Source organism: Haematobia irritans, chromosome 1, assembly GCF_050003625.1.
Source record: "Haematobia irritans isolate KBUSLIRL chromosome 1, ASM5000362v1, whole genome shotgun sequence".
In the NCBI taxonomy this organism is placed as follows: Eukaryota; Metazoa; Arthropoda; class Insecta; order Diptera; family Muscidae; genus Haematobia; species Haematobia irritans.
Window position 1 is genome coordinate 271811088 of NC_134397.1, and position 18025 is coordinate 271829112.

Sequence of the window (18025 nt, forward strand, 5' to 3'; positions counted from 1 at the left end):
CCATGTGGTTTTCAATACTTATTTGTGCAACGAAGTTCGTGGTCAATTGCAAGAAATAAAAAAAATGGAAAATTTTAGACACAACCAAATAGTTTATAAAAATAGGTAAGTGAAAATAATAAATGAAATAAAACTTTAAGGAAGTCACTAAATGTATATCTCTTTGCAGAAAACTAAAATTGTGGATTCTACGTTTTTGAAAACATTAAAAAGCTGACCGATGAAAAAATGGTGGACAATTAACTGGAACTGCTTCAAATAGTTTATAATAATTGGTACTAGAGGTGTGCACGTGAGTAATATTTTACTCACGCTCACGCACACTCACGACGGAAAAATCTTACTCACGCACACTCACGCACGAAAAATTTTCGAACCGCTCACGCTCACGGACACTCACGAATGAATTTATTTTAAAAAATCACGCTCACGCACACTCACGATAGAAAAATTCTACTCACGCACGAAAAAAATTCGAGGCATTCACGCTCACGCACACTCACGAAAGAAATTTTTTGCTCACGCACACTCACGCACGAAAAAATTTCAAGGCGCTCACGCACACTCACGAAGGAATTTATTTTCCAAAACTCACGCACGAAAATTGTTCTTGACGTCACACTCGCGACAGAGAATTGTTACAAATGCACGAAAAATTTTGTGAAGAATTTACGCACATTCACGACTGTAGAAATGCTAATTTGACGATAAATAATATATATACCCAGCAAAAACTAGGCAATCACATCTCATTAGAATTGGCATTACCACGAGTAAAGCTGTTATTACACGTTGCATTACATTGCGATGAGTTATAATGACTTACTTGTAATGACAAAAATAAATACTTCTTGGTAATTTTCCAATTGTTATTCTCAAATGTTTAGGCAGTTGGCTTAATTGAAAGGTTGAATACTTCTTAGTACGAATGAACTAATATATTTTTCTATGCTAACTTAATGGAAATTAATATACATATATACCGATCGACTCAGAATCACCTCCTGAGTTGATCTAGCCCTTGGTGTCCGTCCGTCCATGTATTTGTTGTTCGCAGGATTCCGGTCGCAATTATTAACCGATTTTGATTAAATTTGGTATGTGGCTCTTTATTGGCACAAGGACGAACGCTATTGAATTTAGATATAGCTCCTATATACATATATGTATCGCCCGATTTCGATAAATGGGGTCAGATTGCGCTCATTTACTAACCGATCGGCGTCAAATTTGTCACAATGTAATCCACTGACTCTATGTGCAAAATATCATCCAAATCGGTGCAGATTTGGATATAGCTGCCATATATATGTAGCGCCCAATTTTCAAAATTTGCCCCTTATAACCTTATTGTTGACCATTGTGGCCTCATTTATTAACCGATCTTACTCAAAGTTAGCACAAGGTAATCTCCTGTAATATCAACAAAACCTGCAAAATATAATCCAAATCGGGTCATATTTAGATATAGCTCTTATATATATTTTTCGCCCGTTTTTGAGAAATGTACCCCTTGTAACTTTATTTCTAACCATAGTAGCCTTATCTAATACCCGATCTTACTCTAATTTAGCACAAGGCAACCCTCTGTGGTATCAACCAATATATGGATATAGCTCCCATATAAATGCATCGATCGATTTTCCCAAATTTGACCATAATACTCTTATTTATTAACCTATGTTGTTCAAATTTCAAATAAACATGTATTAGCCGATCGTATTGAGACTTGTATGTAGCTATTACATAAATCTATTACCCTATTTTCAGAAAGTTGAATTTATTACCCACACTAATTGAGCGATTTCCAGTTTTTTTTAATAAAGGACTCAATATTAGTAGCATACTAAATAACTCTGTAGGTTCAGAATCAACTATACTCCTATGTTAATATCAGACATTTCTGTTCAGATTATGATAAAACTCCCATGTACTCAGTAATGTTATTAAATCTGGAAATGTGGTTTTCCCCAAACCTATATCATTGATACCCTACAAACAATGTTCACTAATTCAGTAGGGGTGATTTGGGGTATGATGTAGTCGGCCCGGCCCGACTTTCTACTTTACTCGTTAATTCGAATTTTATTTAATCTATCAATTTTTTATGGTACACTTTTTCGACAATATTTCTCATTTTCGTTAGAAAAAATCAAAGCCATATTTTATAAAAGGTTTTATTGTTTAAGGAACGACACTATACTCGGTTTTTGCACCGAAAACCAGCGCTTCAACATTACTTTTTTAATCAATTAATTTTAAATGAAAAAAAAACTATTACACAATCCATACATTGGAAGGTTTAGTGTGACCAAAGTCGTGAGTGTGACCAATGCCGTGAACGTGATTAAAATCGTGGGCGTGACTGACATCGTGAGTGCGATTGACATCGTGATCGTGATTCAAATCGAGATCGTGATTCAAATCGTGAGCGTGATTAAAATCGTGAGCGTGATTCAAATCGTGAGCGTGTTACAAGTCGTGAGCGTGATTCAAATCGTGAGCGTGATTAAAATCGTAAGCGTGATTTAAATCGTGAGCGTGATTAAAGTAGTTATCGTGATTCAAATCGTGAGCGTGATTTTGTTTTCGTGAGTGTAATTATCAAACATTTTTACTCACGCACATTCACGAAGAATTTTTTTTCGTGACTCACGCTCACGCACGAAAATTTTCAGCTTGATCACGCTCACGCACGCTCACGAGATTGACTCCATCGTGACTCACGGCTCACGCGTGAGTCACGAAAATTTCGTGTCACGTGCACACCTCTAATTGGTACGTCAATATGAAAAATTAAATCAACACTTTAGAGAAGTCACTAAATTTAAATCTCTTTGCAGAAAACTAAAATCTTTGGATGCTACATGCTTGCAAACATTAAGAAGCTGACCAATGAAAAATGAGTGGCTTATCGACAAGAAAAAGTTTCCAGAAACATTGCAAGTGCAACCAATTAAAATTGTTAAAAACAATAAATTGTTGAAATCAACAACTTCTGGATGAAAATGTGCATCACATCGTCAGTTTAATTCATATGCTATTATCAGTTTAAAATGGATATTTTGTGAATTCCTTCTGCTGGAAATCAATTCTAACACGCGGTCCAGTACGTTCCTAATTTCAAATTGCCCGCATGTTAATAAATTTTAATGCTGTTTTATGACACCAAAAGGAAGGAAATCGAATTATCAATGCAAAAGTGTTTACTAATAATGTTTAAGATATTTAAAGTTTTGTTGTTTGTTTTTTTTTTCTTATTTGTTGATATGTTTAATAAGATTATTATTTATCAATTGGTATTGTAGTGTATTATGTAGTGTAGTGAATTATTATATATATTATTTTGATAAAAATGAATAAATTATACAAAATTCATAGAATTTTGGCTTTGACTTTCAATTTGAAGTGGGGATATCATTCATAAAAATTTAGGTTGAAAAGTATTTGCAACGATGTTAATTTTGAATTTGACTCGCATCGAAAATTGTTTGACAAATTATTGAGTAGCGATGCATTTCAATTTGAGGATAACACTTGAGATATTATTGCTAATGTGTTGAATTTCACTGTTGAGGGTAATGTCTGTTTTTTGTTGAGAACGCGATTTTCTCAACAATTTCTCAAATTGAATATTACCCTAATCCTTTGAAAAAATGTTTGAAAAATTGTTGAAATTTAGCATTTCTCAAACGTTTGTGTTTATTGGGAATGTTTTAATACACTTTTAGGCATGTCTTCATCTCACTGACAGTGTTACCAGTCTTAAACTATTTATCAGCAAGGGATGAAGGATTTTGAGCTCATGCTAATACTGGCCTTTAAGCAATAATTACACTTTCCAGTTTGTTTCCATGTTATTTTCTGATATTAATTTTTATACCCTGCACTACTACTGCGGTACAGGGTATAATAAATTTGAGCATGTGAAGAAGGGCCAATCTGAGACCGATTTTTTTACTGATCGTCTTAAAATTTTTGTGTGCAAAGTACAACTTAAACCCGTTCAAGGCCGTTTGTCCTGAAAACTGGCAAGGGGTCTCAATTCGGCTGAAAGACAACCCCTAATGAGTTCGAAATAATTTGGTTCAGATTTAGATCCAGCTGTCATATATATTTATCGTGTTTTTCAACCGATCTTCTTCAAATTTCGTATATCCAAATGCTTTGTGAATCCCGTAAAACTTGCAAAATATCAGGCAAATCGATTTACATTTAGATATAACTCCCTTATATATTTTTCGTCTGATGATTTTTCGCCAATTTTGATTGAAATCGGTTAAGATTGAGATATTTTTGGCTCTTCTAAAAATGTGATTTTGTGCCCTAGAAAACCACAAATATATATATGATACTTACCCTCTTACTTAAATATTTAAACAAATAAAACACACAGATAAGTATATTTCTTTTTTCATTTTTAAATGTATTTATTTTTTTAGTTTTCTTTTTTTTTTCATTTTTAATGGTATTTGAAAAAAATATGTTCAACTTCCTTAACGCCCAGTTTGGTATTGTTTTCATTTTAATTTATACACAAAATTATTTAAATAATAATAATACACGTCATTACCATTAGCAGTATAAGGTAAGTATAGTAATATTATTTTAGATATTTTATTCACTTTTTGCTAGAATTGAATATTTTGGAATATTAAGCGAATGAGGCCGACAAAGTATGATAATACTTTGTTTGAAGGGATTGGGGAGATAAGGATATATGGATGGAGGGGGAATTTGTAATATTTTGTGTCTCTTGGCATATATACGAACTAGGAAACTTAAGTGCTAAATATGAATTAATTAATGTATACATTAATTAATTAATTTTGTAGTAAGACGTACAAAATAAATACAATTCTCCTTTTTTTAGTTTTTATTACATATTTGTATTTTAGTTCACCTTTTTACCGTTGTAATTTCTTATTTTAGAATGTGTAAGTGTAGAGGGTGGGGTTTTTTTCAATGGTTTTTCATCTAAAATTTCTCTTCATCTGGGTGTAGTGAAAGTTGAATGAAACGAAAATATGATTCAAACGAAATAAATTAAGCCAATTATGTTCTTTTTAATTTTCTCAAATGTTTTAGTTTTATTTTTTCTTGTCAATAATTTAGTTTTTATTAGGGGCTCTGCTTCCAAGTTTTCTGAAGTTTTATCTTTGAAAAATTTTGTTTTTATTATTATCCCTTACTTCCCTAACGTCAGTGATTATCTACACTGCAATAACTTTTATTTGTTTATTTTATCATTACAAATATTCAAGATTGGTTGTTTTTTTTTCAATTTTTATTTTTCTTTATTTTATTTGCTTAAGCATGACTCGATTTAGTTTGTTAAACATAACATAGTTGTTTTATACAAAATTAATCATTAAAAAAGATGCATTTTATTTGTAATATTTACCTATATATAATAACATAACCTCACAATTAATTTAATGTTTTTGTTTTAATTTTAAATATAGTTTATTTATAGTATTATATTAATATTATGTATTTTTGTTTATATTATAAATTTTAAATAGTTTATACATTTTTTTTAAATTAAATTATATTTAAACTATATAAACTCACTTTCATCCTCAGCTTTATCATCGATTTTTTTGTACAACTAAAGCGAATATCTATTTTGTTTTTCGTTTAAATTTTGTTTTTAAAAAGAAAGCTACAAAATGTTTACAAAGATTTGTGGGTTTCGGTTTGTGTATGTGTCTTGTGTTGATCAAAAAAAAAAAAATAATAAAAACTTTGTAACAAAAATCTATTAATAATAATAGTAAATAGTAGATACTTGTATATAGTATATAACATTTGTATAAAATTTCAACTTAAGAGCAATGTAGAAAATGAAAACTAGAACCAAAAACAAATAGAACAAAAAAAAAACCATAACCAAATAATGGTGAAATAAATATTGTTTCTTCTGTTCTTTTTGGGTTGCTTGTCCTTAAACTTGAGTGTATGTTTTTGAAATATTACGGAACTATTTGGAAAATTTACACCAAAAATATGATTTATAAAAAGAAAAATACATCACAAAATGTTTGTAAATTGTATAGAAATATTTGTTGTCGGTTTTATAATTTTGTGTTTTTTTTTTTATCTTGTTCTTAATTATTTTGTTTTATCTCAATACAACTTTATTACTATTCAGCTAAAGAGGGATACCGCTTTTGGGGGGACTTTTGGCTTCAGACATCTCTGGGCATTACATAGGTCTACCATCATGTAGCCCTTGTGTTTCTACCCCCCCAAAAAAAATTCCCATTGCCTAGACTACAAAACAATAGTTTATTTATTTCGTTCTGCTGGTTGTTGTTTGGTTATTTAGTATTAGAATTATTGCAATTAAGTTCCAATTGATTTTCTCATTTTGCGGTCTATCTCTCCGTTTCTGCATATTTCTATTTTCCTAGTGATTAAATGTCCATTCTCTTTTTTAGCATTTTGCGTTTGCCATTTTTGGCCTTGTATTATTTCACTTTACGCTGCGTTAACTCCGCTGTTGACGAGTGACCATTCGCCGCAAAAGCGGATCCATTCTTATAGCCACTGCTACCATTAGCCAGACTGCCGTTCGTTGTCATGCCGTTGATTTTGCCATTGGCATGACCATTTAATAGGTTCTTTGAGGTCTCCTGGTGACAATCACCATTAGCGTGGCCATTGGCCAAGAGCGCCGCCTCCTCTTTGCCTTTCTTTTCGGCCCGCTGCAAGATAAACATTAATAGGTTCTTATATTGCTAAATGTTTTCAATTATTGAGAAGTTGTCATTTTAGATTTTGTTAGAATTTCAATGTAGTTCAATGTTCGGAAACATGCAAAATTAACAAATACATATTGCAAATTTTAAACAAAGTTTACGTTACGATGATGACACGACCGGTATTGGTTTTATGTGGAAGAAGTATCGGTTGGTTCAATGGAAATGTCATTGTTTTTTTAGCAATTTTAAGTTTCGGCCAGATGCAGCAGCGGACACATTTGTTTGTTTTACACAAATGGGTGATCGAGTTGGACGCACATACATAAAAGTAGAATGTTATGGTTTAACAATTAATGAAGGCAATTAATTAATTAATGTTATATATTTAGGCAATGCTACATTATAAATAGGCTATTTTTAATGATAAATTTAAAAAAAGTTTCCAAATAGATATGACATGACAAATATTTGCATTATTTTACGGTAAAATTTTGAAAAAGCGCGAATGTTTATAAGCTTAAATTTTGAAATGAATTCCAAAAAAATAATACTTCTTGCGATCGTTTATAAATTAATCTTGGCTAATCGTTATCAACGATTAACAAACGAGTTTCGCATGAATTACCCTGTTACATACAAAATACAAAAAATAAAGTATACCTTTAGGAGTCATAATATAATACTGTTACCGCTATTTGGAATTGCTGCTATAAGGTGGGTATTAAGTTTGAGTTTAGCCGCTAATTTTCACTAAAGTGAAAACTAAATGAGTAAAAAACGTCATAAAATTATACATATTTGTCGCAGATTTCATTATAACTTGATGGGGAATATCCCAAAGCTAATTTTCACAAAATTTATATTCCTTAAAATGGATTATTGAAGAAAAGTAATCGTGAAAAATTGACGATTTTAGCGGCTAAACTCGAACTTAATACCCACCTATAGGCAGCATTCATCACTGGAACAGTGGGTCCGTATAAATATTAACATTATACAACCATGTAAATTTACAGATATTCGATCACATTTACATTAAGCGAATATGTTGATGTTTTTTTTATAAATTTCAATAGAAAAGGACTAACAAATAACTTGTGATTATTCATTACAGTTACAATAGTTTCTCCCCGTATTTCTAAACGGATGGTATCGTTGTTTTCTATTTTATAAAAAATGATATTCAATATGGGATTTACAAATCGAAATATAACTAATGTTGATAAGGTGTCTATTAATTTCAAGCTGAGTAAGAACATTTTAAAGACAATAGCAATTCGCTAACAAATAACTTGTGATTATTCATTACAATTACAGTAGTTTCTCCCCGTATTTATTTCTAAACGGATGGTATCGTTGTTTTCAATTTTTGAAAAAATGATTTGATTGACAAATCGAAATATAACTGACGTTGACAAAGTGTCTATTAATTTTAAGCTGAGTAAGAACATTTTAAAGGCAATAGCAATTCGCTAAATAAATGGGCACTCTTAGTGAAATTTGAAATATGTATTGCGTTTTCGCCCTTAAAGGCCGCCACTATGTTTGGTTTTCGAGTTGAAAATCTCATTATTTTCGCAATTACTTTTTCAAAAGCAATAATACTTATAAATGAAAATCAACATATTTTTGTTAAATCTTTACGAAATCTAGATGAAAAAGAAAGTGTGCACCGATCATGGTACACTGAAAAAATATTTGAGTGATATTAAATATTACTTAACCTAAATTTTAGGATGCGCAATTTACAAAATATTAAGGGCAAATTCCTTTAAAATAATGAAATTGTAATTAAAATTAAGTTTATAATCATTGCATCCTAAAATTTAGGTTGCGTAATTTTTAATATTATGTAAATATTTTTTTCAGTGTTCGTTAAAGTCGCATGTCTTTGAACTAAGGCACATATTCCTTAAAGTAAAGAAACACATATTTGATTTGATGAAGTTTTTTTTGGGAACTAAGAAAAAATTGTTTGGAATTGCTTTTAAAGGGTCACAGAACAAGAAAACAAAAGTCGTATTATAGATTGAATAGGTTTAAGATAAAGTGTCAATATTTTCTAACATTATATGTCGATTAGTCAAATTTAATCACATTCTTAAAGTATTGAATTAGAACTTTACAAAAAGTAGATAGATGTGTACAGCGCTCTCCGTACTATCAACTTACGAAATGTCATTTGTAATACAGAATATCAGCTTTTCCGGACGGAATGTCTGTATTTGTAAAGAATCTTACAGTGTGTCCACGCGATACGACAATTCGTTGATGACTAAATAATGGGTAAATGTGTTATCGATCCCATAAACATGCAGCAGTATCGATTATGCCTTCGGACTTAACTTATAATGTGGCCAATATATGGGATATGTTTGACACGACCACTGTCGTCTGGATAAACTTATAGTGGGATAGGCGCATAAGAAATCTTATAGGTCAAACGCTAAGAATTGTCGGCGATAAGTGAACAATCGATAAAAGTGTAATCGATTACTTTACTAAGCTGCAGAATTGATTATGTCCGCGAAATGTTAGATTATGGTGTGGCAAACATCTGACATATGTCTCTAATGCGCTTTACAGACTATCAGTTATTCCGGACCGAATGTCGGTCCGGAATAACTGAATCTTACATTGTGTCGGATCGATACGACTTGTCGGCGATGACTAAATAATCGGTAAATGTGTTATCGATGCCATAAACATGCAGCAGTATCGATTATGCCTTAACGGACTTAACTTATAATGTGCACAATATATGGGATATGTTCGACACGAGCACTGTCGTCCGGAATAACTGATAGTCTGTAAAGCGCATAAAAGTTGGACATGGCATTATCATACGGATAAACTGATAATATGAAAGAAACCTAAAGGTGAGTACTATGTTCGGGTTTTTCACCAAAACACTAAATTAAAAGTACAAATATATTTGTGAAGACGTTTATATTTTGCTCAAGTCTTACCAAATAATGGATGGAAAATATACAAGGAATTGATTGCAAATAATTTTATATTTCTAAATTAATTAATTAAAAAAAGTAACCGTGAAAACAAGCTGGTTTTCAGCTTGAAAACTAAACATAGTACTCAGCTTAAAACAAAAATTTTATTTGTAATTTGTATATCCCTACTCCAATCGAGTAGGGACATAACCGCTACCAATTTAAAGAATCTATTTGTTCATAGTATCAATATCCGATTAAATGATGACTACGTCCGTCATGATATCTGAGGAATCTTTGGTAATGAAATTTTCAAAAAGAAAAATTAATTAATCTAATAAAAATCTAATATAAATAAATCTTTATAATTTATAATTTACGAATAACGGTCACTCAATGACAATTATCCATTTTATAACGAAGGCATAAACAGAATAGAAAAGGTTCAAAAACGTTTTACAAGATTTGCTTTAAGAATGCTTTATACGTGGGATAGTATGCCATCATATATAGAACGATGTAGAATTCTTGGCATTCAGCAACTTCATTTTAGGAGAAAGCTCCAAGGTATTGTTTTTATAAAAGATATTATGGATACGAATATAGATTGCCCAGATTTATTGTCTTTCTTGCCATTCAACGTTCCTAATCGATTTTAAGGGAATATCATTTATTTAATGTTCCTTTTCATAGAACAAGCTACGGGATAAATGAACCCTTAACACGATGCCTCAATTTATTTAATTCCATTGCAAACCGAATAGATTATCACACAGAACGACACATTTTCAAGAGAATGCTTAGAATTTTGTTTGATAATGAAACGTAAATTTTGTATAATTTGTTTGCAATGTATAAATCATATTTCAACATTATCATGAAAATTTAATGTAATCTGTAAGAGCATAGCTCGGTAGATGTAAATAAATAAATAAATAAATAAATAAATAAATTATGTTACTAGATAGAGATTTTCTCTGCTTAATGGCACAGAAAATCAAACAAAATCGCTCTGTGATCTTATATTTCGCCCTTAATTAAGCCAGAAGAATTTTTGGTAATAAAATTTTCCAAAAAAAAAAATATATATATATATATATTAATCTAATAAAAACGCAATGAAATATAAATAAATCTTTTTTATCACTTAAAAACAAATAACAAATCATTCTCACTTAAATGTTCTTAAAACAAAAACACGAGAATAGCCATTTCTATTTGTATCAATGATTGTTTGTGGCCAGCTGCTGAAGATGTCCAAAAGCTAGCCAAAAAAAATTTAAGCGAATGTCTATAAATAAGAAACAATAACCAACGCAAAGAAATATATCATAATCATCATTACGATTATTATGTAATAGTTTTTGCTGTTTGTTTTATGTTAATAGTTTTGTTTTTACTCCGTTGCCGCTGCTGTTGGCGTTTAAAGTATGGGTGTCCATTCGTTGGTCTTGCTTGCTATTCAACCATTTACCCGTCTTTCGACATGTGTGAGCCACCAAATATTTTTTTTATTCATGATTATCTGTTATTTTTTGTTAACTTTCACTTGTTTTATTGCTAAAGACAATGGCGGCGGCTACAACGAAGAATATTGAAAAAATGGTGATTGAGAAAATATTATTGGAATTGTGTGTGTGTGCATTTTTTTATTTAAGAAAAATATTGAATGGGAAACCAAAGAGTAGCAAATCCTCAAATTTATAGACTGAGCTTTGAGCTATTGTCCAAAAAACTTATTGCTACACTTTCTGGTTTTAAAAAAACGCATGGGTGGTTGTGAGCGATGAGTATCGAACGAATTCCGAAGGCGTGTGCAGAATTTGGTGGTCAATGTCAAAAGAGTTGCACACATGGAAATTTTATGAGAGCTTTTGTTATGGCTACTGAGACTTGGTATTTGTACTAAACAGATTCTAAATATCAATTCCTTTGATTTTATGTATAATAAATGCATAATTTTTATAGTTATAGCTGTACGAGATATTTCTCTAACCTGAATACGGTTAAACAGATTGAAAGGAGAATACACAATTAAATGGAAGCAATAAACAATAGAGTTGAAGAACCCATCGATATCCAAAATTTTCGAAGATGGTTAAAAGAACTTGATATTAAAACTTAATAAGTTTGCACACACGAAAATGTTATGCTTTCTTTTAATACTGAAATTAAGGTATAATACTCGTAGTTCACAGATTTTAAATATCAATTTGTTTTTGCTGAAAAAGCAAAATAACTAACATATGTAAAAGATTTACAAATAGAAATTAAATTTTTTAAACAAAATAAAAACAATCTATTTGGAGTTTTTCAATGTCTTAAGTATTTCTAAAATGTATATTGAAATGTTGCTTTGGCTAACCCTCTGACTTAGTGTGCAATGCGACACGGTGGCATGTGCAAATACTACAATTCAAATATACTTAAAAACAAATAAACCTACTACTACTGTAAACTAGAGGTGTGCACGTGACACGAAATTGTCGTGACTCACGAAAATTTTCGTGACTCACGCGTGAGTCGTGAGTCACGCTCATGGCAACGGCGTGAGTGTGCGTGAGCGTGATTAACAAACCAAAATGTCGTGCGTGAGCGTGAGTCACGAAAATATTATCTTCGTGAGTGTGCGTGACTAAAGATTTACGCTCACGAAAATAATCCTGCTCACCAACATAAAACGCTTAAGAGTTAAATTCATTTACAATTTTAGTGACACCTGGGATGTTAAGAGTGTAATAACGCTCTCGATTTTAATAATGCTCATGTTTTCAGACGCGTCGCTAAGGTAAATTACTCAAAAAATTGTTCTTGAGTCACGACATTTTTCGTGAGTCACGATATTTTTCGTGAGTCACGGTATTTTTCGTGAGTCACGACATTTTCGTGCGTGAGTGTGCGTGAGTACAAATTTTCTTTTCGTGAGTGTGCGTGAGCGTGAGTCCTACCAAACAATATCGTGCGTGAGTGTGCGTGAGTAAGATTTTTCCGTCGTGAGTGTGCGTGAGCGTGAGTAAAATATTACTCACGTGCACACCTCTACTGTAAACCTAAAGACCTCATTCCCATTTTTTTGCTTTATGAATTTCTTTCGTATTTACCTCCAGCCTGCATACCGTGTGGTGGATTGTAAAGAGAATACACCATTAAATGAAGACAAACAATTTTGGCTGCATTGTATTTGAAAATAGTTTTGTGGTTGTCTCTCTAGGCTTGAATTGAATGAATGAGGTAATGGCCATGATGACAACCATGTTTCATGTTGGTGCTATGGTTTCTATGTTGTACTCGTATGTTAGTCACTGAATGAATGTTTGACTGACCAACTTAATGAAATGGGTAAGTAGTATGACTAAAATTGTGTTGACAGACAAAATCAATGTCATTGAATGAAATTCAATTCAAACGAAGTACTGAAAGTAATATTAAATTAAAGTTGTTTTTAAATAGGTTTTTTTAATTTCTTCCCCATTTCCCATTTGGTTTTCTTCCGGTGCTTAGGTATTGTGAGTTATGTAGGTCATTTGAAGTAATGGATGCTGCTGACCTTATTAATGTAAATTCAATGGAATGTTCAATGGAGTTTACACATATGTAGACATTAGATTTCAAGGTATCTTAATTCTTTGTGAACTTATAATTTATATAGTTTTTGAGATATCCTTGAGATAAGAAAAAATTAATGTACCAAAAAACATGTAATAGGAGGTCAGAATATATATAATAGATGGAAGACTTTCCTCAGATATTTGATAGATATTTATAAACATTTTACAATTAAACAATCTGGATTTGATAGAATGTATTTTACAAATAATTTAATGGTTTTAATTAGAAATATTCATAATTTTTATTATTGACAACATTGGATTCATTGCAGAGTTATGAAAAATTGATTTCACTGGCCATTGGATCTGATATGAATCCTTTCACCACCGAAATAAATGTAATGTTAAAACCTTTAATTTTTCTTCTACAAGAAAAATCTTGTACTAACAGCATGTACACGGACGAAAAATACTGTCTTTCACATGTTTGGATGTAAAAATTATATGTTTGGAACTAGCATAACATGTTTGGGACATATATGTTAATATGTCAGAACATATTATGTTTGGGACATAAAATAAAATGCTTGAATGTTATATTTACAAACTCTAAACATACAAATATATATTCATTAAATTTTTTCTACAAGTGTATGCCTGAGGTGAAACATAATATGTTTTAACAATACAAACAATATTTTGTTTGGACCAATCCTGAAAATATATATGCTTGAAGCAAAATGTGTTTGGGGCATATGTTAGAGAAGCGTTTTTTTTCAGGGTGTATAACAAAAATTGTAATTTTGCGGACCTACTTGATTCTTGAATTGTGTCCTTATAAAAATTATCGCTATTTGGCCTACACAGAAAATAATATTATAATTTTTGAGCTAACAATAAATTGTTGTTACAGAAAATTTTTAAGTTCAACAAAATGTTTGTTGATATAACAAAATTGGTTGCTAAAGTGACTAATTGAACCACGGAGCCACCGTGGTGCAATGGTTAGCATGCCCACCTTGCATACACAAGGTCGTGGGTTCGATTCCTGCTTCGACCGAACACCAAAAAGTTTTTCAGCGGTGGATTATCCCACCTCAGTAATGCTGGAGACATTTCTGAGGGTTTCAAAGCTTCTCTAAGTGATTTCACTGCAATGTGGAACGCCGTCGGACTCGGCTATAAAAAGGAGGTCCCTTGTCATTGAGCTTAACATGGAATCGGGCAGCACTCAGTGATAAGAGAGAAGTTCACCAATGTGGTATCACAATGGACTGAATCACAATGGACTGATACATCGGGCTGCCACCTAACCTAACCGTGGTTTGGTGCTGAAAAGCACGATAGGTCGAAAACACAAATTATTTAAAAACAAGTATATACGGCCGCAAGTTCGGCCAGGCCGAATCTTATGTACCCACCACCATGGATTGCGTAGAAACTTCTACGAAAGACTATCATCCACAATCGAATTACTTGGGTTGTGGTATCTTAAAACTTCTTAACATCGTTTTCTAAATTGTGATTTAGTCCATACATGGTATATATTAGACAAAAAAGTTATGTATAGTTAAGTCTACAAATAATTACGAATCGATATAGACTTTTTGTACGTAGAGAGCCAGAGTTGAAATATGGGGGTCGCTTATATGGGGGCTATATACAATTATGAACTTGATATCGATCAATTTTTGTGTGATTGGGGATCGATTTATCTGAGGGCCATATATAACTATAGACCGATATGGACCTAGTTAGGCATGGTTGTTAACGACCATATACTAGCACAATGTACCAAATTTCAACTCACTCGGATGAAATTTGCTCCTCCAAGAGGTTCCAAACCAAATCTCGGGATCGGTTTATATGGGGCTATGTACGATTATGGACTGATATGGACCACTTTTGGCATGGTTGTTAAATACCCTATACTACCACCACGTACCAAATTTCAAGCAGATCGGATGAATTTTGCTTCTCCAAAAGGCACCGGAGGTCAAATCTGGGGATCGGTTTATATGGGAGCTATATATAATTATGGACTGATAGGAACCAATTCCTGCATGGTTGGTGGATACCATATACTAACATCACGTACCAAATTCCAACCGAATGGGAAGAATTTTGCTCTTCCAAGGGGCTCTGGACGTCAAATCTGGGGATCGGTTTATATGGGGCCTATATATAATTATGGATCGATATCGACCAATTTTTGCATGGGAGTTATATTAACACCACGTACCAAATTTCAACTGAATCAGATGAATTTTGGTCTTCCAAGAGGTTCCGGAGGTCAAATCTGGTGATCGGTTTATATGGGGGCTATATTTAATTATGAACCGATGTGGACCAATTTTTGCATGGTTATTAGAGACCATATACTAACATCACGTACCAAATGTCCGCCGGATCGGATGAAATTTGCTTCTCTTAGAGGCCTCGCAAGCCAAATCGGGGGATCGGTTTATATGGGGGCTATATATAATTATGGACCGATGTGGACCAATTTTTGCATGGTTGTTAGAGACCATATACTAACACCATGTACCAAATTTCAGCCGGATCGGATGAAATTTGCTTCTCTTAGAGGCCTCGCAAGCCAAATCGGGGGATCGGTTTATGTGGGGGCTATATATAATTATGGACCGATGTCGACCAATTTTTGCATGGCTGTTAAAGACCATATACTAACACCATGTACCAAATTTCAGCCGGATCGGATGAAATTTGCTTCTCTTAGAGGCCTTGCAAGCCAAATCGGGGGATCGGTTTATATGGGGGCTATATATAATTATGGACCGATGTGGACCAATTTTTGCATGGTTGTTAGAGACCATATATTGACACCATGTACCAAATTTCAGCCGGATCGGATGAAATTTGCTTCTCTTAGGGGCCTCGGAAGCCAAATCGGGGGATCGGTTTATATGGGGCCTATATATAATTATGGACCGATGTGGACCAATTTTTGCATGGTTGTTAGAGACCATATGCCAACACAATGTACCAAATTTCAGCCGGATCGGATGAAATTTGCGTCTCTTAGAGGCCTCGCAAGCCAAATTTTGGGGTCCGTTTATATGGGGGCTATACGTAAAAGTGGACCGATATGGCCCATTTGCAATACCATCCGACCTACATCAATAACAACTACTTGTGCCAAGTTTCAAGTCGATAGCTTGTTTCGATCGGAAGTTAGCGTGATTTCAACAGACGGACGGACGGACGGACGGACGGACGGACGGACGGACGGACGGACGGACATGCTCAGATCGACTCAGAATTTCACCACGACCCAGAATATATATACTTTATGGGGTCTTAGAGCAATATTTCGATGTGTTACAAACGGAATGACAAAGTTAATATACCCCCCATCCTATGGTGGTGGGTATAAAAATTCTAGTTTATATTGTTGAAAAGCTTAAAATTAAAAATGTTTTATTAGCAAGTCGTCTATAGGTCACTTCAATAATTATTGATAAACCGATGGCGGACATAAGAGAAATCGACTTTCCCCTTTTTTAAAAGGGGATATTCGATTTTCTAAATTTTGAATTAGTCGAAAGTTCAAATTCCTTTTAATTCTGATTGCAATCCCTCAATACTAGATATATATCTTGGAGAAAATTGTGCTTATTGCATATGTCAGTTAAGGTTAGGTTATGGCTATTAGGTGCACTATTTGTGACTTTCCTTGTTAATGAATAGTTGCCCTATTCTAAAATTACATCAGTGATGAGGCTTTATAGTTTCCAACTAAGAGGGCTGAAACTAAAATTTCGAATTAAATTATCATGTGTATATACGGAGAAAGTGTCTCAGTTAATCCATAAATCTATGGTTAGCGAGTGTATGTAAAGGCTACGTCAAATTAAATTTGGTTTGGTGGCTTTTTGTTGAAGCCTTTTTTAATCCCACGCTTTAGATTAGTAAAAGGTGCAAAAAGCTCGAAGGTGCACATGTACGTAATCAACATATAATAAATTTCACAGGAGAGGAACTCCCAATGAAATAACTCTACACGCAGAGAAGGAATATGATCACCTCAAACGTGTTTCAAGAGCAAAATGTTATTTTTGTATGGTGACCATGTAACATGTTTGTCACTAAAATGTTATTTTCTCGTCAAATATAACCTGTTTGCCGAAATCAGATACATGATTTCCGAGAAAATAATATGGTTGCGAAAACCATGTTACATGGTCATCACCCAAAAATAACATTTTGCTCTTAAAACATGTTTGAGGTGATCATATTCCTTCTCTGGGTGTATCGACGCTGTCTGTTTTAAGCTTAGTTAATCACAACGAGTTTGTTTTTATTTAGCCAATTACAATTTAATGGATTTGAATTATATCATTGGTTGATGTCTATATCAAGGTCAATAATGTTTCAAAAATAATGGATATGTTCTGTTATTGCGTTATTATTTTTTTTTTTTGGAATACGGGTAATGCAAATTTATGAATTACAAATAAACCTGATTCCAGTTATGAATAAGCAAAAAAATAATAACAAAAAATATTGTTTTTTTTTGTTTTTATCTAATAATGCAAATATATGAATAATACATTTTAATCCTGATTCCAATGATGAATAAGCAAAGTTACTACATAAAAAAAGCAAATTAAAAAAAAAACATGTTTAAAAAACCTACCGATTTACGACCCTTGTAAGCCTGTTTGTAGAATTCATTGAACAAGAAGAAGAACATAACGGCATGCATGCCAATCCACCACACAAAGGCTTTGGGATAATTGCAGTCGATGAACAACAACTGGAAGGCATGAACCATAATCAAAATAAATTGTACCTATAA

At 32.7% G+C, this 18025-nt stretch overlaps 1 protein-coding gene across 10 annotated transcripts in view; it reads right to left on the reverse strand.

Annotated features, from left to right (window-relative positions):
- Nucleotides 1–4401: 4401 nt before the first annotated feature.
- LOC142224645 (very long chain fatty acid elongase AAEL008004) overlaps nt 4402–18025 on the reverse strand; it is a 158032-nt gene continuing 144408 nt past the window's right edge. For 9 of the 10 annotated variants that reach the window (XM_075294449.1, XM_075294453.1, XM_075294430.1 and 6 more), the window contains 2 exons: nt 17864–18019; nt 4402–6743 (listed from right to left, as the gene is read on the reverse strand). In XM_075294449.1, coding sequence (XP_075150564.1) covers nt 6474–6743; nt 17864–18019 — 426 coding nt within the window. In that variant the 3' untranslated portion in view covers nt 4402–6473. The remainder of the gene's footprint in view (nt 6744–17863; nt 18020–18025) is intronic. The other variant, XM_075294463.1, reaches the window with a different exon arrangement.